We start from the raw sequence: 26,965 nt of genomic DNA, 5'->3' as shown, positions 1-26,965 counted from the left end.
GAAGGACCCATATTCTAGTAGGTGCGCGTGTACAGATGCCAAACAAGAGATGAATACCAGCCAACTCTTCATCAATAACAATAAACCTATTAGTACTGCTGTGTATCACAGGTAGCATACAATTAAGACTGCTGAGAAAACAAACCTAAGCAATGCTCAATGCAAGCTTGAGGGCAAAGAGGAAGGTAGGCATTACTGTTGTCAACGGCAAGAAACGTGAAAGTTTGTTCACAGGTAAACAGCGCATACCGTCGACATTGTTGTGCAATATTTTCAGTGTAGTATAGATACAAAGGTATGTGCGGCAAGAAACCAAACAAAACGCAGTAACTCTGGTTCGAGCCGCTGGAGTGCGTGGGTTCAAAAATGGTTCAAATGGCTCTGAGCACTATGGCACTTAACTTCTCAGGTCATCAGTCCCCTAGAACTTAGAACTACTTAAACCTAAATAACCTAAGGACATCACACACATCGATGCCCGAGGCAGGATTCGAACCTGCGACCGTAGCGGTCGCGCGGTTCCAGACTGTAGCGTCTAGAACCGGACAGCGTAGGTCTCTTATTCCAAAATACTCAGAAGGTACCCTGAACAATCTCTGAAAGTTTGTTGGTGAGGTCGTAGTTCACCGTGTACAAAGATTTACTCTCTGACAAAAAGCTGCACCAGTATCCAGCCAGGTCTTGACAAGATTTAAAAGTGGTGCAATGATTGATAACTTGCTTTAAATGGTGAGAAAAAATGTAAACTCGACATTTCAAAGAACCAGAACACTTGGTACTATATGACTACAATACCAGTGACTAACAACTGGAATCATATAACTCATAGAAATACCTGGGTGTAACAACTTGTAGTGACATGAAATCGAATGATCACAAAGGCACAGTGCAAAACCTGGTGACAGACTTTGATTGACTGGTGTGATACTGGAGAAGTACTTACATAACACTTTTTTGACTCACCCAAGAATATTGCTCAAGAGTGGTCGGCCCATACCAAATACGACTGTATGGGATACTGAACTTACAAAAGAAAAGAGGGGGGGGGGGGAGGTGGGGAAAGCAAAGCGTGTGACCACACGAGATGCTGAAAAACCTGAAGTAACAGACACTTGAAAATAAGACGCCCACGATCCCGAGATAGCCTACCTGAAATTTTTCAACAACCAGCCTGAACCGACGAATCTAGGAATATACAAACAGCCTACGTATCACTCCTGTAGGGATCGCGGAGACAACATTACCGTAATTACAGTGCGTTATTCTCCTCACGCCTCATACGCGAACGGAATGGGGCATTTTCGTAATAAGCGATACATTACGAAGTACCCTCTGCCAAGTACTGTACACCAGTTACCGGGTATGGATGTAGAAGTTGAAATGCGACTTCCACAAAACAACGATGTGCTTCCCCCTGTACGTCTAACGGTCTGTTTGCTGTTGCAACAAAATTGTCCTCAAAGAGATAAATGGGCTAAAAACAATATGATCTCTTCATTGATTCGTTACTAGATAGCCTATCGATTACACCACATCAACAGACATTTTATCATAAGTCGATGGTAATTAGATTAGAATAAATCCTCTGGAAAAAGACGAGAATTAACTTACTGAGTTGAGGTAAGGGTGACTTAACACACGGCAAAATATGCTGTGTAAGTACGCTGTTTCGTCATCTTCTTCCCACCACGGGCGCCTTGCGTTTATAACATGACTCACTTCGGCTAAGCTCACAGTTCACTCGTGAGAAGTCGCACAACTTCGGCAAAGAGAAAACGGGAGGTGGGTGTTCAAATAGTAGCTGCACCAAACAAACGTAGTCAGACTCATGAGGCGCTTGTGGCAAGTGAGTGAGTTTGTCGACAGTTCAGCAACAGCACTTTCTTGTTAATGTTTAGTACATTTGTAAAGTAAAATAACATTCACAGAACCGTGCATATAATATGAGTGTAGTAAGCTTTAATCATCGTGTGTTGAAATGAATCAAACGTTAACAGGAGAAACGAATGCGTCTCCTATACTGTTATTGAATGTTGCAAGATAAAATAATAGAAGTTTTTATTTAGAAGGTGTTTGTAGAGTTGAAATTGTGATAGAATGATATTGATTCGTGGTTGATGTTATGATGAAACTGTATGTCATGCAGTAAATCAGATGACATTGTTGATTGCGTGTAGAAAACTTACAGACATACTGCTATGGAATTTGGCTCTACGCATTTCATGAGGTATTTCTGTATCATAGTCTTCCTGCGTGAATGAGAGTAAGAGAAAAAAAAAGGCAAAAAAGACAGACATTTGTGAATTATGTGTAAAGTAACTGGTACATTAAATCCATTTCGCACAAGTGTACTTCATACTTATTTTTCGTTGATATATGTATTACTGATTCATTATTTTAGTTTGCATTCACTTTCACTACTGGAAGTAAGAGCTTTATGATTATCTGCATGGAGTACTGGCATAAATGTTACTGCAATAAGAATACATTTGCGTTTGAATGAACAGTTCAAAAATTCAGTAACGTATGTGTTCTTTGAAACTAAACTTCTCATTTATGACTACATTATTTGCTAATTCCTAAGGAGACATAAATGTAGAGAAGACACTCTTTACAGATATGGTCTTTCACTGTGTTTTAGGTAGAATCATCACATTTTTTCTGCAGCACCTGATGCAGGGTAAAATGCTGAAAGTGCTTACTCTTCTGCTTGCTGCAGTAGCACCATGTAAGTCATCTTCAGTCTTACTGTATTATGGAATACATTCATTAATAATCTGGTGAACTGTATACATAATTTTGCTTACAGACGGCTCCTGTACATCATTGGAGCTTCGGTTCACCCCACAAGATCTGACTCTGTTGAAAGGGGCATCTACTAGTATTCTTCTGTCCCTAAAGTGAGTAAATGTACTTTTCAGTCTCGTGTACGTCTCTTTCTTAATGTGTTAATGTTTGATGAAGATAAATATAGTTAAATAAGAGATTGCAGGTTTCTTCTGCGATGAAATGGAAACATTTTAATCAAATTTTGAAAAAAAGCAGAGATTAAACTACATTACAAGCATGATGTTTGTTACTGTAAAATTAAAGAAATTGCTCGTATTGAAGTGGAGCAATTGGTATGTGGAAAGACTAATATGACATAAATGTGGACAGCTTGTACATCGATTATATGAAGGCATCGCACAGTGATATTGGTAATTCTGTATCAAAGGTCACAGCTATGGAACGATATTCACTTCACATTTAGTTACTATCAGGAATCTGCAAAAAAATGATACTGTCACAAATGGCAAAAGAAGAGACCTGAAGCTAAATGGAAATAAGACTAAATTTGACATCCTCCTATTATCTAATATTTTGAATTTAATTTTTCATATTGGTATATTACATTCCAGTTTCACTGTTGGTGATTACTTGTAGTCTGCACAACATACTTTACTAAACTGATAACTTGCTCATGATTGTGTGTTAGTATGGGTCATTTGGATTTTTGTTATTTAGTTCATCTTATAAAAAAAGTTGAGCAATTTAATTTGTATTCAAAATACATTGTTCTTTGCAAAATTGAAAATTATAATTACTGAATTTAGTGAAGCTTCAGACATTATTTTGGTGTTATTGGCAAGTTTTTGGACTCAAGTGTATCTTTACCAGATTCGTTCCAAAATGTCTTTGTTGATACAGAATGGATCAAGTATATGAATTGTGTCTTACATGAAATTAATGTTGGTGAAACTGTCCACTACTTTGTACTCTCACCACTGGATATTTGATACAGAACCAGAAAAAAACATTCTGTATAGACTGGTTTTTGTGCCCAAATGTGAGAACCACTCTTACATGTGTCACTTCAGTTTTAGATTTGCCTTCCGAAGTAGACAAAATTCTATGTTACATGAAAACGTTAACTGACAATAGTTTTGTCAATAAAAAGTTTAGGTTCTCGTCCCCACTTCCCACCATCCTTTCTGTATATCTTTAAAGAACTTTGCTATAATCATATTTCAGTAAGATATTACTTAACACATTTGGCTGCTTTACTGTTTCCTTTTTCTCCAACAGTGTTTAAAAATAATAGATACTTGTATTGCTTTATTGAGATTAACTATTAATGTTTCATTCATATGACTGTAGGAAATCACCTGAAAATGCAACTATTGAAATCTCTGCAGATCATGCAGATCTGGTATACATTTATCCATCCACCATAACTGTTATTGAAGGGAATGTATCTGAGGCATGGACTGTGAATGTGACAGCTGTGGACGTTGGTCGAGCACTTGTTGCAGCAAATACATCTAGCTCATTAATTGAGTGAGTATAACTACCAGTAGAATACTTCTATCTGCCTGTGTGCCGGCTGCGGTGGCCGAGTGGTTCTAGGCGCTTCAGTCCAGAACCGCGCGACTGCTACAGTCGCAGGTTCAAATCCTGCCTCGGGCGTGGATGTGTGTGATGTCCTTAGATTAGTTAGGTTTAAGTAGTTCCAAGTCTAGGGGACTGCTGACCTCAGATGTTAAGTCCCATAGTGCTCAGAGCCGTTTGAACCATTAACTGCCTGTGTGATGCTGTGAACTTGTGGTACAATGAACTAAAATAGCTGGCTGAATGTAGTTTGATATTTCAGAAATAAAGTTTCATTGTACACCCAGATTAACTCCATGCAGTGCAACACTTTTTCTGTACCATTATACTTGCTTTTTTAGGGTCTTAAATTTTAATCAATTATCCTTAACTTGCCATTGCTTTTTTATGGCCTTTCCTGTCCATGTGTAAGATGGAAGGTTATCATACATACATACATCTGTCTGAATATTATATGAATTTTTTTTTCCTTCTCTTCTGAGTGTTGAGTCACACATACTCCTCAGTATGACAATATTATGAAAAGGATTGATTGCTACCCACCATAGAGTTGCAGACAGGCACAAGAAAGACTACTATACATTAAGCCTTCGGCCAAAAGACCTTCTAAATCAGAAAATTCACACACAAGACCAATGTCTCTGGCTGCTGAGGCCCCATACTTCATTTGTTTCATCTTTTTTTTCGCATCATTACGCTTTTTTTGCCCTCCACCATGGATCCATGTTTCTCCCCTCTTTCCTTATCCCTTGTCAGAACCCAGTTCCACATACTGTTTGTGTATTGTTGCCTAGATCATGGAAACCCTCTCAAATGAACCTTACCATCAAATTAACCATCTTGGGATGCATGAGGCCTAAACCTCCTTCTTCTCCACCTGTAAAATTCACCTGCTCTGCAGTATCCAATTTCGGCATCCCATCTTTTACAATGAAACTCTTACTCTCCAAGAACTTCAGTAATAGGCAAAACGCTACCTCAAAAAACACTCTCCCACCTGTTTGCCTCTTACTCCCTCCTTGGACTACCACTATCCACCAACTCTACAACAGCCCCCAATCCTCTCCTCCGTCCCCTCATAGCCCACAAACCCTGCCTTGCTGTGATCCTATATTTACCACACCCTTGAAAATTCCCTTCCATCACCATACACAATCCAGAGTGTAAACATACCCAAAACACAGATTTGAACCTTTCCTCCAAAAGCCTTAGTCCCATAGAGTATCAGTCCTTTCCAAAGGCCTTACCTTTTGCCCTGCTCCCAAATTCAACCACCCAGGACCTTCTCTTCTCCTTCTGGTCCCTCCAGTGGAAACACTCTTTCTAAGCCAACCCTACAAGACTCATCCCAAAGCCAGTGTTAGCGTCTTCGTTGCTCCTTGCGTGATCCACCCCCACTTCCCCTGAATCACCCCCTGTTAACATTCCAGAATATCTCTCTCTCCCTCCCCCCCCCCTCCCTTCTCCCAACCCCCCTCTCAATGCTGTGTTCTGCATTCTTCCATAAACCCAATCACCCAGGACGCCCCTTTGTAGCCAATTACTGTGCCCCTAATGAGAGAATCTCTGCTTTCGTGAACAAACACCTTCAGTCAATCGCCCATAACCTACCCACCTCTATAAAGAGAGACCATCCATTTCCTCCATAGATTCTACACTACAGTCCCTATTCCTTTACCACATAGTCCGGCCCCAGCACTCACAGACAGACAGACAGACAGACAGACAGACAGTGAGTGAGTGAGTGAGTGAGTGAGAGAGAGAGAGAGAGAGAGAGAGAGAGAGTGTGTGTGTGTGTGTGTGTGTGTGTGTGTGCGCTGATTTTTATAAATTTATATTCTGACGGTTTACATGTTTATAATAACCCCCAAAAACTGTGTTTGTGTCTTATCCTGTGATACTACTAGTAATTAGTAATTTTAAAGGTGGCTGATATTAGATCTTTTAATACCTTTGATAGCTTTTCTGCATATTCTTATGCTGTCTAGTACATAATGGAAAATATAAAATCTGTTAGTGCTTACGTAAGTTGCTCAGTTGTGAATGACATTGGCCATTTTTTTTCCCATTTTTTTCCCAGTGTAACTGAAGCCTTCGTGAGGCTCACTATTCAGCATTCAGATTTCCTTTATCATGCCAGCATTGTTGTTGGATGGGTATATTTTGCAGCTTGGTCGATATCTTTCTATCCACAAATATACATTAATTGGAAGAGGAAGAGGTGAGTCTAATATTAATCACAGTAAAAATTAAAGATTGATACCATAATGAGAACATTGTGTGACTATTGCATGAAATGTTCGAATAAACTGGTGAGGGCTTCTATGGAACCTACTGCCACTGTCCCTCCCTCCCTCCTTCTGCTAAAATCATTTCGTTGTGTAAGAAGGGTAAGCGTTATTAATAAAATATTGTTGCTACTACTGCTGAGCATATTTAAGTGATCTAGAGTTCACTGTACCTCTCTGGTACAATACATTGCATTAAAAATGGCAATTCATAAACGGAGGCATGCTATAATTTCTTGTTGATAACATACTGTGTTGCCTTCCCCTTCAACGTAACAAAAATGGTAGAAAGAAAAGTTTTCTGAGGTTCAATTCCCGCTTTTGTGTACCAGGAGCCAAGTGTTGTAGGAAATTCACGAAAACCATTCAGATTGTGAGTTTGGGTTAGTTACGGGAGTTTTGTGATAAGGCATATAAGCCTTTGTAACTGCCCTGACACAACTTTTTGCTTTTATTGTTGTGTAGTGCTTTGAGACATACAAAATATTTCTAAATGGGAAATGGAAAACAACAGTAACTAGCTCGAGTTAACATTTGTTTCATAATAGTTTTGATAAGTGTATATGTCTGAAGCACAATGGACATGGGGCGCAGAAAAATAATAAGCTTTGCCAAAGTTACGTTGGTAGAACCTTTGTCCTTCCCGTTTCGAGCTACTTCACTCAGGCACATATTTTCTAGATGTTTAATTAAATTCTGAATTGCAGTATTGCTTCATTTATTTATTTTTTATCAAAGTCCAACACTTATTTTTTTGAGTGAAGTCAATATTATTTAATAATTGGCATTGCAAAATGTTTTGCGAGTATTCTTTGCTCATTAAGGGCATGTACTGTTCGTCAAGTAGTCTCAGAGAGACATGGGCAGAGTATAGAACTGCCATTGCATTCTCATTTGTTATGAATTATTTAATATATGTATTTCTCGTACATTATTTTGCAAATTGATGTTACATTGTTTACATCTCAAAGTGTAGTGCAGTGTTCGCACCTATTGTAGAGTTTTCCTTTTTTTCCAGTGTTGTGGGTCTCAATTTTGACTTTCTGTCATTGAACATACTTGGTTTTATTTTATATTCACTTTTCAACTGCGGTCTGTATTGGATTCCTGAGGTGGAGGTAGGCCGTTTCTCATTTCTTTTAATACTTTTGTTCTAAAATAGATCCCTGCTCTTTTTTTATGAGAACATATGTCTGTTATGCCTACATTCTCTTAATTCATTTTTCCATATTTTCAATGAAATTACTAAAATAATACAGAAAAGTGCACAGTAAATTATCGAGTGTTGACAGTTGGTGTCATTATTAACCCACTTAATGGTTTCTAGATTACAGAACTGGCATTTGCAGTAACTTATTCAGTTTAATTTTAATTATAGATTAACACGCTGTAATGCTGGTACACCATGACCATCACTTAAGTAGTTTTTAGAAACTAACAATATTAGGAAAAGGTGAAGTTCTACTCACCACGGAGGTGACCCAATTGAGTAGCAGACAGGCACAATTAAAAGACTGTTGCACATTACAGCTTTCAGCCAAATCCTTAAGCATATCTCGTGCACATATGATCTCTCTCTCTCTGTCTGTCTGTCTCTCTGTGTGTGTGTGTGTGTGTGTGTGTGTGTGTGTGTGTGTGTGTGTTTTTTTTTCTTTGCTGAAGCAGGCTCTTGGCTGAAAGCTATATGTGTAACAGTTTTTTTAAAAATATTCCAACATGTAATTTAAATAGTTTGTTTTCAGGAACACCATAGGGTTAGAATTATATCTATTTTTAACTAACATTACCTCAAAAACATACTGCGTTACTGTTGTGTATTTACTCAAGAACAAAGTAAACTGAAGGAGAAGGAAATTGATTGGAAATGTTCACTCATTATAAGGTGTCATGCGTTGTTTCCTTCAGATTCTTGTCCATAATTTCAAGCACATGTTTCCCAAACTGTGAAGCTTTGTAGACACAGAATAATTTTACAGCACATCTCCTTATCATTGTTGAGCAATAATAATATTGTTATCTGCAGCAACTTTCATTGCAGAGTAGAAAATAGTCTGCACATTGCATTTATTTAATTGCAGATTAATACATGCAGCAGCTTGTCATAGTGGGTGGGAGTTTTAGGGAAATATAAACTTAAAATGAGGCTTTAGTATAGTTTGCATACTTCACTGTTCATTGAAGGGAAGAACAGGAAGGAAGACCCACTGAGAACACTAAACTGTGCGGAGTTGGTGACATGTTTCCACCTCTTTAATGTTGTATCATTTTTCACGACAGTAAGACATGTTTTGTGTTCACACCTAGGACATAGAGTTAAAATTGGAAAAAAAAAGTTTCACTTCTCTTAGAAGAATGTGTATGGGACCCCTAGGTAAGAACTTCACTACTTATTTTCACGCGAAATGTGTAAACTACAGCATCCAAATGTGCTTTGGTGTCTACTAAGTCATGGTTGTTTGATTAAAGATGCTGGTACTGGCTCATTATTTATTTGAAGTGCTGAGATTCCTTTCTTGCTCAGGAATGCATAAAGTAAAAGTGTGTGGACAGTGATACATTTCACATCAGAGTTTGCTTCAAGTTAGCTGGAATCTTTGACCACATTTAAATAATTGTTACATCTTTTTGTGCTTTTAATAATGGTAAATGTTGTTTCCCTAAGCTTTTTGCATCAGTATTTGTAGTTTACAGTAACCTGTTAAATTTTTCCAGGAGGAATACTTCAAACTTTATCCTAAAGGACTGAATCCTGTACAAGTAAATGACATCGTATTTGCCCTTCACGCATCATTTGCGACATTCATCACCATAGTTCAGTGCTTCATCTATGAAGTAAGTACTTCACTTCATTACAGTTGACTTTGTCTTGCCATGACATAGCTTAAAAATAATAGTAAAGTCAGAAAGGAAATGGAGTTAAATGAAGATAAGCCCCACCAAGTGTAAGTGTCTGAGATAGGGCCAATAAACTTTACACTGAATTTTTTTTTTTTTTGTCGGAAGCACAAACTTAACATATTACAAAGGAACAAAATCGAGGAAAAGCGACTGGATAGGATACAAAGCACTTAGTTGGAGAGTTTTTAGATTCAGATAAGGTTAGACACTGAGGGGAATGACATCAGGTGCTCTTCAGATGCTAACGAACTTCCTAATTTGTGTTGTATATTTTGCCAGAAATTTTTATGTTGTACTTGACGTGGGTATTTCATATATATTCATGTGTGTTAGTTAGAGAGGAATGAAATTGCATAGTTTTTAATATTGTCTAAGGATTTATGTTATCAGCACAAGTATTTAGAATATGTTTTCAGATGTTATTACCTATGGGAAAGAAAACTGGTACATTTTTCAGGGGAGCAAGAAGTCGCACAAGGACAGAAATGAAGATGTAGTTCTTCACTGTATAAGAAATATGTATGGTGAAAGGCACCTATTAAAACAGATTATGTCTGATGAGTAGTGTGTGTCACAGTGCTTGTGTTGTTTATCATTTTTATTCATTTCTTGCTGCCAGTTTTCCACATTTTGCCATTCAGCCTGTCTCCTTACTAGAAGCCTCTGGTCACTGTTGCCTTAAGGATATGCTCCTTCCGTTCTCTAAGTGTCCTCTTTGTCCTCCCATGTACAGACATTTTCCAAATTAATATTTCCAACTGTCACCCACCTCTTCTAGATGACCAAGCCTGAGTAGATGTTTTGTTTTGTTACTTCAGTTATTGTCATGCTGGCTCACATAATCCCTTATTCTATTGTTCTTTGCATTATTCACCCTTGAAATGCTAAGACTTCTTCCCTGAACGTGTAATTCAGTGCCAGTAGCCTCTTCCCCTGCCTCTGTCTCCTCATGTCCTATGTCTCTACACAGTGCTTAGCAGTACTCTCTGTATATTTGTAGATAATTTTCTCTACCTTTTTGTTGTATTGGTATTCGAAAGAACAGGGTGAAGTTGCCCTATTGCTCTTTACCACTTCACCTGTTTCATTATTTGTATCAGATGTGCTGTTGCTACTTGATGACAGCACTGTTCACAAGTTTTTGAGAATCGCATGCTTCCATGCCTTGTTGACATTACCATTTCCCATGTAACTCTCTCTCTCCTCCAGCTTTCTGCATCATCGGTTCTTGGTCTTATTAACACAGTTCATGAAGATAGCTGGTTACATGTGTATATGGGGAAATAAAAGTTAAAAACAAACTACCAATGAAATATTTCATGCCTCTCATCAGAAATGTGTATTTCAATGAAGTGCTTTACATTTATTAATTGCAGCCCTTGACCTCAGACTATATCATCTTCCTAATGTAAGTTCTTGGATATGATATATAAACTGCACACTTTCAAACAATGTGACTCTGGTCCCCATGAATTCATTTTTAAATTACTATTAATACTATTTACACAAACAGAAAAATGTACACACAAAAAATATGGAAGTGTAGTTAATGATACCAAAAGAAAGTAATAGAAACATTGAAGATTAGGATTTCATTTTATTCTCCATCAGGGGATGAGGAAGTGTGGAAAATGTGAAAGAGGAAAAGAAAAGTCACTGTGGAAGCAATGTATGTGACAGGCTAGCTTTGAAACTGCTAGAGCTATTCCATTTCCTTTCCTGCGTGACTGAAAGCTTCCTCCATCTTAGCTATTTCTGTCATACCTCAACTATCATTATTGTTTTATTTTCTGGCTAAATAACAAATGGTCTGTGCTATAGTGGGAGATACTAGTGTTGGGTGAGCAAGTAATTTATAACTAGAGTTTAGTTGAGTTGTATGTCATAACCCAGATGACATTATCTGGTTGCATTACATAAATATTAAGTATAGTACTATTCTGTATGATACTTAATCTTAGAGTGAAGTGATGTTTTCCTATTTCTGTTTTGTTTTAATTTTATGTCCACATTAGTGAGATACATTTCATATAAGTTTCTCATGATAATGTTTTCTCTTCATTCACAGCGAGGTGACCAGACAGTTTCCATCACGGCACGGGTTATACATGGCATATTTGCACTTTTCTTGTTCATAAGTGTAATCCTTGCAGCTACATTGGTCATTACTTGGCTTGACTTTCTGTATTATTGTTCCTACGTTAAACTGGCTATTACTCTTATAAAATATGTTCCACAGGTGAGTTGTTAAATTTTTCTGGTAATAAACAGAAACTGTGAAAGGCTTCTTCGTAGTGTTTTAAATCAGTGTTAACTTTACTGTGTAGTAGGGATACTTTCTCCTATGGAATGAATGAGTGTGACAGTGAGAGAGGGGTTTGCATTGTTTGTATTTAATATTTTCTTCTGTCTTTTAAGTAGAAACCTAATTATTTCTCTACATAACTCTTCTATGGGATATTGTGACAACAACTGTTACTGTATCTTTTATGTAGTACAGATAGCACATCAAGTGTATTTATGTGATTCATTCTTGCACAACCAGTTTCCACCCCATCTTCAGGCCCCTGTATGGTTTTTAGTGATCACGTTGACACTGAGAAATCATATTATACTTTCTGTAGAGGGTCCAAAACATCAGTGTCTGCTAAACTGAAGCTTCTTTCCTCCTATGGTGTGTACGGTAGCAGTACATAAATACAGTTTGTTAATAACGTCTTTTAATGTGAAACGTTGTGTACATTTGCACTTTTTTTTAAAAGTATGCACACACATACTGATGGTTACAGGGTAGCAGTTTAATTTGCATTTGTTTCTGGTTCATTTTTGGCCAACATGCACATTTGCTGGGGCCAAGTCGACATTTGTTAGTTATTGACACTTTCTCCTCATTCACGACAACTTGTCAGGTCTTACCTGACAATAGATGTACTATCCAGCTTCTTGTCTTTTGTTACTGTATAAGCATGTATTTTCTTCATAAAATAATGATGTAGAACCATGTTGTGGAGGCTTTTCAGTAGTTTTGAATTACGGGATAAGCGTGAAAGCAACCATAAAAAGTGGACCTCTTGAATGACACACTTGATAGTTTTTATGTGAAACTGTTTCTCAGATTTATACTGATTTTTGTAGAGGAATTATGTAGGTTGTAGGAACCTCATAGTATTAGAATGCTAAATATATTTGGTACTCTACAATAAATTGGTATCAGAAATGCGGGCTGTGTCATTATTGAAAATCATAGTATCTTGCCCTGTTATTAATGCTACATACCACCAGAGGCTACAATAATCTAAAAATGAAGGAAAGTGCCGTTTATTTGTTGTGGCCCCTGAGGAGGCTCACAGTTTGTGTGCCGCGGACATTGGACCCTGAGCTATTGCGGCCCATTCTTCCTTCCTGGCTGCATTTCATTCCCCCTGCCCTTCCCTCCCCGGTCCTCACTCCTTCCCTTCTGCCCCATCCTTCCCTCCGGGAAATATTGGGAAAAAATGGGATTTTTTTTTTTTTCATCTAGGAGAAATCCAGGAAAGACTCAGGAATTTTTTACAATTCAGAGATTTTTCACAGTTGTAATTTTAAGTTAAATTTTTACTTACCATAAAGAAGACACGCCAAGTTGCAGATGGGCACAATTAAGACACTAACATGTAGTGTTTGGCCATAGCCTTCATCAGTAAAAAAAACACACACACACACACACACACACACACACGAGACCAGCAACTCCAGCATCTCAGGCCGGAATGCTGGAGTTGGTGGTTTCTGTGTGTCTGTGTCTGTCTCTCTCTTTCTCTTTCTCTCTTTACTGATGAAGGCTGTGGCCGAAAGCTACATGCAAGTGATCATGCCTATCTGCAGGTTGACATATCGTCTTTAGGGTAACTAGGAATCTGTCTTTTTCCTACATTGTTGATATTCCTATGTGCATTTCCATTGTTTGAGTCAGTTAAATTTTTGTAATTTTGACTGGTAAAAACTGATCCTCTAAAGAGGAATTTTACTTTAGCTTGCTACTGCAGAATAAAACTGCAGCAATAGAACATAAAAAAGAAAATAACACCAAAATGAAACTTCAGTCACAGGGAAAATGTACCATTTACAACAGCAAAACACAGCTGACTGCAAAATCTGTCGAAGTCTATGCAGTACTTTGTAACAACAAACTGCTTTCAATGCGTCTTTCTTTTGGGCTTTGTTTCGATGAGCGTGACATCACAACTGTTTGTTTCTAGTAGGTTGTGGGGGAAAATAATGTGAATGGTGGTTTGAGAAGAGTTATTTTCCAAGTAAGTTTCCTTTTTTGCAAGTTCAGTTGTGTTACATGTGAGAATGTGTGATAAATTTCTTAAATCATAGAGCGTTAGACTCTCATTCAAAACGTAACACTTTGGATCAGCCACTCAAAAAGATTTCAGCCAGAAGACCAGCCATTTCTGCAATTATTTAAAATTTCAGTGGCACATTTGTGTTTGATATATCTTAAATGCTAACACAAGCTAAAAAAGACTAAGTTTCAAGATTGGTTTCTCATATTTATTTTGGTTCTTTTATAGATTACAAATTGTGCAATAATGATGGCAAAAAATATAGTTAAACTAAACTCTGTCCAAACAGGCCTCAGAAGGCCCAACAGTACTGACCGACCACTGTGTCATCCTTGACCTGTCGGTGTCGCCAGATGTGGATATGGAGGGGCATGTAGTCAGCAGACCACTCTCCTGGCTGTTGTCAGTTTGCGAGACTGGAGCCGCTACTTCTCAATCGAGTAGCTCCTCAGTTTGCCTCAAAGTGTTAACTGCACCCTGCTTGCCAACAGCACTTGGCAGACCGACTGTAACCTATCCAAATGCTAACCCAGCTCGACAGCTTCAGTGGTCTGACAGGAACTGGTGTTACCAATGCAGCAAGGCGATTAACAGAAAGTATAGTTATCCTTTAAAAAATTGATTAGAAGTGAGTACTTGAGCAATTTCACATGTAATTGACGTTTCTATTGGAAAGTCAAATTGCTCAATGGAACATGTACTAAGCCAGGTAACCCAAGAGATATTTGGTGCACAGCAGCTGAAATTTATAAATTCAGCTGCTGCAATTTAAGCTGTACTCTTAGGATCTTGTGTAACCACACCCTCGGAAAAAAGAAACGGTAAAAGCTTTTTGACGACCAGTATTATATGTAAAAGCTGAAATTTTCTTGTACCTATACTGTATGTAAACATATATTAATTTAAAGCATAAACTTTTCCTGTTTGTGCATTCACACTACTTAACAGTGATGTTGGTATTGCCTGACTACATCACGTGTCCTATGCTCTGAATATCTGCCTGCATTTGGTGGCAAGATCTCATGACATAACCTGTGATTGGCTGACAAAAGTGTGTTGCAATCTCGATTTCGGTGCTTCGGAAGCTACTATGCTGCATTTCATGGAATTCTAGTTTATATTTATGAAAATATGTAGTGTAAATGCCCCACACCAAAGATCTTTCCAAAACACATTTTTTTTTTTTTTCTGGGTTTGAACAGCTGCTCATTTGGGATGATGTCCATAGCCAAACCATCTCATTGAACACCCAGCTGCAAGCTGCTGCAGTCCACATTTTCCTTCCTCGTTTCACCTTTTCTCTTTGTAACGTCTTCATCCCTTTGTTGTTTGCTGTCAAGAGGGCAGACTTATTTCAGCTTATTGGTCAGCTCCCTCACCTTTTTGCTGCTCAGCGACTTAAACACACGCCATCCCTTTTGGGGCCCTTCGAGAACCTGTCTGACCTCAACCAACTCAACCTCATCTGTCTTAAGACTGGAGCACTCGCATTTCTTTTGGACTCCATGCACACCTCTCCCCATTTGGACCTATTGTTCTGCATTGCTCCATTTGCCCATTGTCTCTAGTGGTCTGTTCTTTCTGACACGTACTTGAAAGAGCATTTCCTGTGCACTATTTGTTTGCTGACTCCCCCACCTGCATGCAAACGCAATTGGCAGCTCCCTAAGGCTGATTGGAGGCTTTACTCCTCCCTGTTGACCTTCAACAAATATTTCCCCAGTTGTGATGACCACGTAGAGTACATTATGAACATTATCTTTTCAGCTGCAGAATGTTCCATACCTCACATCTCTTCTTTACTGTGCCATGTCCAGTCCCTTGGTGGACTGAGACGTGCAATGACATAATTCGCGCACGGAGATGTGCTCTCCATGTTTGTAACAGTCATCCTACGATGGTGAACTGTATTGGTTATAAACAGGTGCACATTCTTGCCCATTCTTTGGTGGTAGCAAACAAGCTAGCTGGATTTTATTTGTTAGGTCTTTCAACAATTTCACTCCCTCTTCTGTTATGTGGGGGCAACCTCTTTTGGTTCTCTGGGCCCAGGGTTCGTTCCCTAATACACGGCCTGTGACAGTAGTAGATGATTTTGTTATGGATCCTGTTGCTATCTCCAACACCTTGGGCCACTATTTTGTGGGGATTTGGAGCTCCACCCATTATCACCCTGTCTTTATCCCTCGGAAATGAGTGGAGGCCACTTGGGTAATATCCTTGTCCTACAATTCCACTTTTACTGTGAGGTAGCTTTACTACGCTCTCACCTCATCCTGATCTGCTGCCCCAGGGCCAGATGATGTTTTTACATTCAGCACCTTTCTCTTGTGGGCAAGCACTTTCTCCTTCATATGTACAATCACATTTGGGCAGATGGCTCATTTCCCAGACGCTAGCGTGAAGTGTGTGTCATACCAGTAAGGCAAACACCTACCTTCTAGCTACTGTCCCATTTCTCTCACCAAGTGTGTTTACAAGGTAATGGAATGTATGATTCATGTCGGGCTGGAATAGTGGCTCGAGTTTCGAACCACTGCACAATGTTATTTTCGCACACACCGTTCTGCTGTTCACCATCTCATCACTTTTCAGCGCATACCATGAATGGTTTTCTGCGTAACTACCAGACTGTGGCTATCTTTTTGATTTGGAGAAAGCCTGAGAGACCTGCTGGAGGACTGGTATCCTCCATACTTTCGACACATGGGGCTTGAGACACTACCTGCCCCATTTCCATCAGGAATTTTTAAAAGATGGAGTTTCCAATGTACGTGTGGGTTCAGCCTTGTTGGCCACCTTTATCCAAGAGAACGGGGTGCCTCAAGGCTCTGTCCTCTTCACTATAACCGTTAACCCTATTACAGACTGTCTCCCACCCCTTTTTGTTGATGACTTTGAGATCTATTGCAGTTCTCCACGAATTTGTCTCCTTGAGCAGCATCTTCAGTGATGTCTTGAATTCCTGGGGCTCATGATTGATAGGAAACTTTCTTGGTTCTCCCACATGTCTTAAGTGACCACATGCTGTATGCAGTCCCTCAGTGTACTGCGTGTCCTAAGCAGTAATTCCTGGGAAGCAGATTGGGCCACCCTCCTCCATTGATACAAATCCCGTTGAAACTAGAATATGGGTGTTTCATTTATTCCTTTGCACACCCATGCAGCATAGGCTGTCTGAACGCAATCCACCATCCTGGAATACAGTTGGCTACTGGTGCTTTTAAACTAGCTCCGTTGAGTCTCTGCATAAGCTGCCGAGCTACCACTGTCATACTGATGTGATGTCCTCCTCAATGGATATGCATTCCATTTGTCTTCCATGCCCGACCACCCGTTCTGTGCCCCCCTTTTTTGACGTCTCCCTTGAACGCCAGTACGGGGTGTGACCTTCTGTTACATCCTGGAAGTTCACTTTCGGCAACTGCTCCGGCAACTTAACTTCACGCTACCTGCCATGTTCCTGATGGGTGTGAACCCTTCGCTGCCTTGGCTTTGTGTGGTGGCCTATGTTCATCTTGTACTTCATTCACTTCCCAAGGAAACTACTCAGGATTGGATCTATAGCTGTACGTTTGTCAACCTTCGCATACAACTTAGTGCTAACTCTTTCATGGGCACTGAATGGCTCTAAGACAGACTGTGTGTTGCCACCGACCATTTTCGGTATCACCTTCCAGAACTCTGCGAGATTTTTTTACAGCAGAGCTCTTTGTTCTCTACCAGATCACGCGGTACGTTTTGTGACACAGGGTTTTTAATTGTCATATGCTCTGATTCTCTCGGGGGGGGGGGGGGGCTTTTAGAGCCTCCTTGTGCTGTACACAGTCCGTCCCTTAGTTGAATGAGTCAAAGAAAGCTTCCACTTGCTCTCTGTTGAGGAAGCCATTGTGATGTTCATGTGGGTTCCTGGTCACGTCAGTCTGGTGGGAAATCTGCTGATGCTGCTGCTGCCAAGGCTGCAGTCCTCTTACCTCGGTCTGCTAGCTCTTCCATTCCTTTGAATGATAACTGTGTTGCCATCTGTCGGCAGATGGTGCCAGTTTGACATCACCCCTGGTCTTCTCTTCACAGGAATTAAACCTCTCCCAATGGCTTGGACAATTTCTTGGCCCTCTCATTGCAAGGAGATAATTTTATCTAGGTTGTCTATTGGGCACTGTCATTTTAGCCATTGCCATTTGTTACGTGTTGATATCCCACCACTTTGTGCTATTGTCATAAACTTTTGACTGTTCGCCATTTCCTGACCCAATGCCCATTTTGTAACCACTTACAATCCAGTGTGTTTACCATTTGAATTATCTGCCATTTTAGTGAACTGTGCATGGGCTGTTGATCACATTCTACTTTGTATCCGTTGTAGCAATATGGTGAAAGACATTTAATCTTTGATTTGGGACCTCCACTGTCTGTACGGTGTATTTTGTAAACCTTTCTCCGTGGGGAATTCCTTGCTTTAAGCTCTTTTTCCCTTTCATTGATTCCGCTTAATGTATAGTCACTTTAAACTTCTTTTACTTATTGGTGTTTAAGGTTATGACATTGGCACTTATGACCTGAGTTGTTCTTGTGCCAAAAAAATAAATAAAGTGGCATGTTGTCCCACCCTCTTTCCTACATTTTTATGTGGACTTTAATGCCGTTTTGTTTCCCCTTTTCTTGTGTTGCCTTTCTCTGGTGTTGTCCCCGTTGTTGTGCTCACGGTATGGCATGGGGATTGAGAAGAATCGGTGGCTGTGCTGGTGCCCAAAACATGTCCCCGACATTCCTTTTACCTCTTTATTTGCCCATTTTCCCACTGCCTAGCTGGACTGTACTGTTTGTGTTGTTCCTCGGTGCTTTTTGCCACCTTAGCTCATGGGACCGATGACTTTGCTGTTTGGTCCCCTCCCCCAACCAACAAATATTTGTTGTGGGTCCATTATGGACTGTAGTGTGGTTATATTTCATTCTCCTCACTATCAGTGAGTTCTGGTGGCTGAATAGACACACCCTGACACTCTGATGAAGTGTAATTCTTGTGTAAATAAATATTCCAAGAAAGATTAAGCTTGATGACTTTTTGTGTTGTTCTACTCTGAAACTGCCAACAGATTGAATTACAACTGTTAAGAGTGAGCTATTCTTTACTGCGCACTAATCACCAATGTGCTTCAATTTTTAGCCATTTAAAACTACTTTTATATGACAGTAATTCAGTATGTACTTTGTGTATAAAATAAATTTGATTCTTTTTTCATGATACTGAATAAATTAAAAGTTGGTTACATACGTAATGGAAAAACTCTTTATAGGCTTACATGAACTACAAACGCAAGAGCACAGTGGGGTGGAGCATTGGAAACATCTTGCTGGATTTCACTGGAGGAATGCTGAGCATGCTGCAAATGATTTTTAATGCCTACAACTACAGTAAATATCACTTATTTATTTCTTGTATAAACATTACTATGCACCATGCTGTACTTTAAAATAAGTCATACCTTTCTCCTTGAATTTTAGTTTGTTCTGATTATATCAAAGCATTGTCAGTAAAATATTTTTTTTAATTTCCAGATGACTGGAATTCGATATTTGGAGATCCTACAAAATTTGGGCTGGGTCTTTTCTCAGTGATATTTGATATTTTCTTCATTATACAGCACTATGTGCTTTACCGGTAAGTGTAATTAGCATCTGCAACAAAACTGTATGGGAGGGGGTGTCAAAGGTGTGTGGCCGGTTTGGTGGGAGAGGGGGGGGGGGGGGGAGAGAAAGATAAGTAGGCAATTCAACTTCCCCGCTGAATGTCTGGTAGTGTAAACTTAATTTTCTGATATTTTAAGTTCAGTTTTATTTGGAAAAAAGTACTACACTACCTTCAGAACAGTGCATTGCTAGGTATCTTCTTCTTCTTCTTCTTCTTCTCCTCTCTCTCTCTCTCTCTCTCTCTCTCTCTCTCTCTCTCTCTCTCTCTTCATTGTAAGTTTGGTTGTATATTAGGCATTCCAATATGTTTCGAACATAATTTCTCTTGACTTCAGTTCGAATTCATGTTACTTCCTACATATTATAATGAAAGATAGATTAATTTGATTCTGAAAGTGTGTTTACCAAACTACCAGCCTTTGGCATCATCAATCTTCATCTTGGTCAGTATTGCACATTGTAAGAATGCTAAAAGTTCCTGGAGGAAAAAAAGCTGTTTTGTCTTCCTTTATCCTGGAAGAAAACATTTTTCATGCAAATAAAATAAAATTTTTGTCTATAGCGAGAAGATACGTTGCCCATTAAACTGGTTGATAAATTTATTCAATAAATATAGGGTCATCTTGCTATCGCAGATTAAGCTATCACTGCGTAGTTAAACATTTTTATGTTGTTTAATAGCTTAATACAGGGGTTTTGCCATATTCATGGATGAAGGTTTGGCTATTGGGGTCGCAAGCAAGTGTGTTTTGAAGAACTCAGGAGGCTAGGGCTGGGCAAACTATGTTGTGTTTCATCTAGCTCGAAATTTCCCAATACGCTGCAGCGCTCAATGCAGTATGGGCCTTGCTCGAATTATCACATGACATTTCCCTCGCACAGCACTAACACATGGAATATACGAGAAACTGTGAACTAGCCACTACACCACTCTACTGTTCTGATGAAAATTTGATAATTTTGTTAAACACAGAAGAAAAGGAAAAATAAGTTTTCATACTTGTACTAGTATGGATACTGTATACAAATGTTTATGGTGCTTTTTAAGTAAAGGTAACATTCAAAGCTGAAAATGCTGCCCTTAAAAAGAAAAAAGTTGATTTTGAACCCATGCCAATATTTTGTTTCTTTAGGAGTGTGTGAGATTGTTGCCAAGTGGATTGCAAATGAGAATTTTGGTTACTGTTCACATATTAGAATATCAGGTAAAAATGTCACCAGCTTTTAATCATATGGTGATATCCAGATGAAACAAAAAAGAAAATTAATCCAGTATTAAATGCCTAATAAGTAAAATAAATTCTATTGAAGTGACTGTAATAGTTACCAGGAGAATAAATTATGATGGCAGGACCTTTTGTGGAGATAGCTCCAACAGATATCACTAGATCATGGGACAAATGAAAGTTTGAGAATTGGACTGAATCGTGATTGCACTCTTTTAGTTATGAATTAGTTGCTGTTATTACATAACTATGATGAGTACGGGAGGGTGGGTGGGGGAGTGGTGACGTGTGGGCAGCAGATTTTGTCATCCTGCCAACATTGGGAATCTGTACCACATACTTTCGCTTTTTATGAACATCTATTACATTTAAACTGCAGTTAGCCTGACTCCATTTGTACTTTGAAATTGGTCAAATACTTGACAATGGTAGACATTTCTACAGGAGACAGTAAAATTCTGGATAGGGACCAATGGTGTACTTAAATGTTTCCTACAGTCATGTTTTTGATGCTCACTGTGAGGCATGTTGGGTACAGAAGGGGATGTGTCAGCTGCTGGTTCTAACAGCCAATGAGAGAGTGGCAGGCAGACAATGCGTTTAGAAGCAAGAGAAATTGTTACATTCTCACATTAGTATAAAAGTGAAGTCCATTGTGTACACTATTCAGAAACAAATATAGCTATGTTGTCAGGTCTCTGTCTATAATCATAACCACAACCTCAGAAATCACAACATTAAGAAGAAACAACAAAATCTTTGTAACTACAAAGATACAAATTTTGTAGCTGTGCTGTTAGGATAATGATGGTTATTCAAAATAGTGATAATGTGGATGACAGCCTTAGTAAGCTAAAAGGTAGTGAAGATCAAAATTAATGTAAATTATTTGTTTTTGTTTATTTTATTTCCCCATGTGTTATCATAATGTAGACAGTCCTTAAATGGCATAACTTTAAAATAGTTGTAACAATGTTAACTTTTTAGGCAGATACTTTGTTTTTATTGACAGTCTGTAATTTTGATTAGTCAGAATATGTTAAAAAGGTGCGTCTTTTATAATTAAGAAAAGAGGTTGTCTTGCATTAAGGATCATACTAAACTTGGGTAAATGTGTTACATTTGTAATATAATCATTTGTTTGCAGTGCTGTAACACTGAATGGTGTAAATGAGCTGTTGACAAATGTTCTAGATTAGGTTTACATGAATTGTTCCATGTAAAAGCCGATAATCATTATCTATTTTAATTTGTCTGTGAAAATATTTTGGCATTGCTATCACACATTGATCGCGAAACGTTCATATTTTCGTAGATGATCTGTCAAATAATTTGTCAGCCATCACACGTAATTCTTTAATATTTAATTTGGAGATTTATATTGATGGTATTTGTTAAGTGGTTTGTATTATAGCCCATGTCTGTTACATATTCCATCTATGGCAGGCCAGCTTGGAAAAAGTTCTTGAGGTATGTTATTCCAGGCCACTTGCAAATGTTGTGCTGCACTTAACTGATTTGTGCACTATTGCACACGAAACCATCAGACATGTTGGGAAAAAGACGATCTCTTTTTTTTATTACCAGTGCATGTGACGCGTCATGCAGTGAACACTGAGACCTTGCTTGATATACCAAAGAAATAAAAATGTTATCTGCTATGGTGATTCTGATGACGGTGCCTTCTGCTTAGCTCACTCTAATAAAACACACACATTCCATCAGGAAAAGTGAACAGTTGCTCAATCCTCTAGACACTTGATATTTCAGATGTGCTGCAGCGCATTACGGTCACAACATGCTGTCACTGCTCGTCCAGTTTTCTAAAGCTGGTTGTTTGCACATAGTTTGCATATAGTAAGACGCACTACTCTGGCAATTGCTAGAGAAGTTTTACACGTCTATTATGTATGTGTTCGAAAGTGCCTGCCATATGAAGTCATTGTGGTCAAGCAGTAAGTGTTCGAGCTATGCATGGAGAGTCGTGGACGAGGTGATGGTTCAGATACCGCTAACACTTATTTTTTAATCTATATCTTTTTCACCAATGGTTACATTATTTAATTTATGACATTTTTTAACGAAGTTGTAGTGAATTTCATATGTTATTTGATATTTACTATTTGTAATTAAATTTTCAAGGGTGAGAGACAGTCTTGGCAAGCCGAAGTCAAAACTCAGTAAATAACTATGTGAATGATGTTATTCACAATCGTTAATATGGTAAGTCACAATGTACCAGACCTTAAGAGTAATGCACAATTACTCATCAGATGTGCTCTCAACAGCACATATTGCAGGATGGTACCTCTCATACAGACATGGAAAACGTAAATTGAAACTTGATGCAAATACATGTTTTTTTGCATTACATGACCTCTCAAATGTCATATAAATTAAATAATATGACCACTGATGGAAAAAAAATAGATTAATAATTTAGTCTTAGTGGGAGTTCAGCTGTCACCTTATACATATTTGTCTACAAAGCTGGAACGCTATATCACTTGACCACCACGAACTCTTGATGTCCAGCACCTGCACACAGATACATAAGCCACAGTATAAAAACGGAAAACTTCTCTTGTGATTTTCTCGGAATTGGCAGTGTAGTGCACCTTACTACTTGAACATTATGTTAATTGCCTACTAAAGATGTAAAAAGTTTGAAGTAAAATCTGTGATCCCAATGTCGTGACCTCCCTTGTTAGTAATTCAGATGTGCAGATAGGTGTAAATCAGTTTAAATTTACTTTCTTCTCCTGGCATATTAAAACGTGATGCAGTGGGTTCTGTATTTATGGTAGCATTAATACGCTACTGACCATTAAAATTGCTACACCATGAAGATGACGTGCTACAGTCGCGAAATTTAACCGACAGGAAGAAGATGCTATGATATGCAAATGATTAGCTTTTCAGAGCATTCACACAAGGTTGGCGCCGGTGCCGACACCTACAATGTGCTGACATGAGGAAAGTTTCCAACCGATTTCTCATAAACAAACAGCAGTAGATCGGCATTGCCTGGTGAAACGTTGTTGTGATGCCTCGTGTAAGGAGGAGAAATGTGTATCATCATATTTACGACTTTGATGAAGGTCGGAGTTTAGCGTATAGTGATTGCGGTTTATCGTATCGCGACATTGCTACTTGCATTGGTTGAGATCCAATGACTCTTAGCAGAATATGGAATCGGTGGGTTCAGGAAGGTAATATGGAATGCTGTGCTGGATCCCAACCGCCTCCTATCACTAGCAGTCGAGATGACGGGCATCTTATCCGCATGGCTGTAATGGATTGTGCAGCCACGTCTCGATCCCTAAGTCAACAGATGGGGACGTTTGGAAGACAACAATCATCTGCACGAACAGTTTGACGACATTTGCAGCAGTATGGACTATCAGCTCGGAGACCATGGCTGCGGTTACCCTTAATGCTACATCACAGACAGGAGCGCCTGCGATGGTGTACTCAACGACGAACCTGGGTGCGCGAATGGCAAAACGCCATTTTTTTTTTCAGATGAATCCAGGTTCTGTTTACAGCATCATGATGGTCGCATCCGTGTTTGGTGACATCAAGGTGAACGCACATTAAAAGCGTGTATTCGTCATCACCATATTGACGTATCACTCGGCGTGATGGTATGGGGTGGCATTGGTTACATGTCTGTCACCTCTTGAAGCTCTGTTTGACTCAATGCCCAGGTGTATCAAGGCTGTTATTACGGCCAGAGGTGGTTGTTTTGGGTACTGATTTCTCAGGATCTATGCACCCAAATTGTGTGAAAATGTAATCGCATGCCATTTCTAGTATAATATATTTGTCCAATGAATATCCGTTTATCATCTGCATTTCTTCTTGGTGTAGCAATTTTAATGGCCAATAGTGTATTTATGGAATATTCTTTCTGTACGTAAACATATTTAAAAACTTGAGTACACAGCGTTGAAGTTCTTATTAATTATGGCATTAGTTGCAGGTGCATTGAATATCTTCTTTTAATTCCTAAGATCCTCTTTTGGGTATGTGATCTCTCATAGACTTCTCTCCCTCCCACCCCACCGCCCCCGGTTTGCTTTAGTATTATATTGAGAGTGAGGAAGGAAGGTAAGTAATATTAGGATAAAACTCCCATTGATGACAAGGTAAAGTCTGAACACAAGTTGCATAGGACAAGGATAACAAAGTAAATTGGCAATATTCTTTGCAAAGGAGTGGATGTAATATTAGTCTCATTTGATTTAGACACTGTGCAGGACATAAATGTAAATAACTGGGTGGAGAGTCTGAACCATTGTGCAGCTAAACATGAGCCCAACAACTTAGTCAGTGCCACCTTCCTCAGTAAGAGACCTGTAGCATCAGAGTATTTTGTTCAAAAGATATGGGATTGATTGTGCAAAACACTCATGTTTAACACATTGACTGCCAAGAGGTTGTCGGTGGCCACAGCAGAGCCTTGCACTGTGTGCCCACTAGACTGACGGTGAAATGGCCATCACTACAGGAGTGGCAGTTGATATGTTAAAGAGTGAAGACTTGATGGTACATAAAATTTCTTGACATGTTTGAGAATTATTTTGTTAGTTTTTTTTAATAATTTATCTTACTGTTATATACAGGATATATTAATTTGTCTTACCACTTCTCTGAATTTTGATTTCAGTGATCGAAAGCAGACATCAGAAAGTATTAAAGAGCCTATATAACATGACACCAGTTTTATGTTCCCTGTGGTTTTAATTCTATTATCACATTATTTCTTCTGCTGCTTAGTGTTACATATTCATGACAGACTGTTTCAGTCATGGTATGGCAGAGTATACGGTATAAGAAGAGAGATAATCTTGCCTTATCGAACACCATATTTGTATTTATTGAATTTTATGGTAAAGTGCAAGGTGGAGGAAATGCGTTTTTAAAAATGTACAAATGTCACCTATTAAGTACATTCTACTGTGTGTAAAGAAAAACAAAAAGTATTATGACTAGTGATGTAAAGTTACCTTGAGGACCAACTTTATAGCCATATATTATAAAAACCTAATTTTTGAGTTTGAAACAACTCTTCATGTAAAAGATCCGTGTTTCTCTGATTCAAATTTTAGTCAGTATTGTTGGTGGGAGGTTGAATCTGCTGAAGGATATTTTTCAGTATGTGCCATGGCCACCAAGTTTTGCAGTGCCGTGGCATGCAGATGAAATTGGCAGAAAGTGATGAATCCTGTTCAAGTTGTCATGTTTTATCTTATTGTGAGATATTTAACAAAAAATACATGAATGATTAAGTGTGTGTAGTCACTTTCAAATGAAAGCACAAGGAGAAACAGAAAGAAACAATATACACTCCAAATCTCCTCAATCCCTGTTGTGCAATGATTTCTGTTTTACTTCCATTATTATTAAATATTTATGTTTTAAAATTGTGTGTGTGTGTGTGTGTGTGTGTGTGTGTGTGTGTGTGTGTGTGTGTGTGTTTTATTTATTAGACAAATGTAAAATATGAGTAAATTTGATAATATCTATAATTGTTACAGTATTAAATTCTGTTAGTAATATAAGATGTCAAAGGATCCAAATTATGTGAACATGATTAAAGTTAAAAGGGTATTATTATTGTGCACTGTGGCCATTCCTACTCCACTATCACTGTACTAAATTTCCTAGTGTCATAGTTGTAACTGACTTGTACTCTGTAGCCCAGCAAATTTTTTAATTTTTGAAATGCATAGCCATGTCAAACTCATAATCTCTTACCACTGTGCTCCCTGCTAACATGTCATTGTTTTTAAAGGAACTGACTTTGTAAAATGAATGAAAGAGTAGTGTGATGTACCATGTTACTAGTTGGATTCTTGATGGGAAGCTGAAGACTGGTATTACAAAGGCTGGCCTATTGCACTGGCTATTGTAGTCTTTCTAATTAGCTCAGTCCCCCCCCCCCTCCCTCCCTCCCTCCTTTTTTTTATCAGATCTGGTTTTCACAATCTTTGTGGAGGGGGAACAAGTAGGACTGATAATGTGCTCAGATTTCTATGAGGGAGGTTGGAAACAGATGGTTTGAAACATGGTTGAATGAGTGACTGAATTCACAGTCCTTTTGTAATGGAATAACTTTCAGTGTTACAAAATTTTTTGTAATAAAATGTTACCA

The 26,965-nt window shown here is 38.6% G+C and overlaps 1 protein-coding gene across 1 annotated transcript in view; it reads left to right on the top strand.

Annotated features, from left to right (window-relative positions):
• Nucleotides 1-1,741: 1,741 nt before the first annotated feature.
• The window catches only part of LOC126248148 (cystinosin homolog), a 30,701-nt gene continuing 5,477 nt past the window's right edge, over nucleotides 1,742-26,965 (top strand). Inside the window, exons 1-10 of the mRNA XM_049948884.1 lie at nucleotides 1,742-1,782; nucleotides 2,642-2,728; nucleotides 2,810-2,900; nucleotides 4,141-4,320; nucleotides 6,452-6,592; nucleotides 7,678-7,777; nucleotides 9,372-9,491; nucleotides 11,626-11,796; nucleotides 19,186-19,303; nucleotides 19,448-19,550. Coding sequence (XP_049804841.1) covers nucleotides 2,674-2,728; nucleotides 2,810-2,900; nucleotides 4,141-4,320; nucleotides 6,452-6,592; nucleotides 7,678-7,777; nucleotides 9,372-9,491; nucleotides 11,626-11,796; nucleotides 19,186-19,303; nucleotides 19,448-19,550 — 1,079 coding nt within the window. The 5' untranslated portion in view covers nucleotides 1,742-1,782; nucleotides 2,642-2,673. The remainder of the gene's footprint in view (nucleotides 1,783-2,641; nucleotides 2,729-2,809; nucleotides 2,901-4,140; nucleotides 4,321-6,451; nucleotides 6,593-7,677; nucleotides 7,778-9,371; nucleotides 9,492-11,625; nucleotides 11,797-19,185; nucleotides 19,304-19,447; nucleotides 19,551-26,965) is intronic.

Source organism: Schistocerca nitens, chromosome 3, assembly GCF_023898315.1.
Source record: "Schistocerca nitens isolate TAMUIC-IGC-003100 chromosome 3, iqSchNite1.1, whole genome shotgun sequence".
Lineage (NCBI taxonomy): Eukaryota > Metazoa > Arthropoda > Insecta > Orthoptera > Acrididae > Schistocerca > Schistocerca nitens.
Note: the sequence above shows the minus strand (reverse complement) of the source record. Positions and strands in the feature narration are given on the sequence as shown.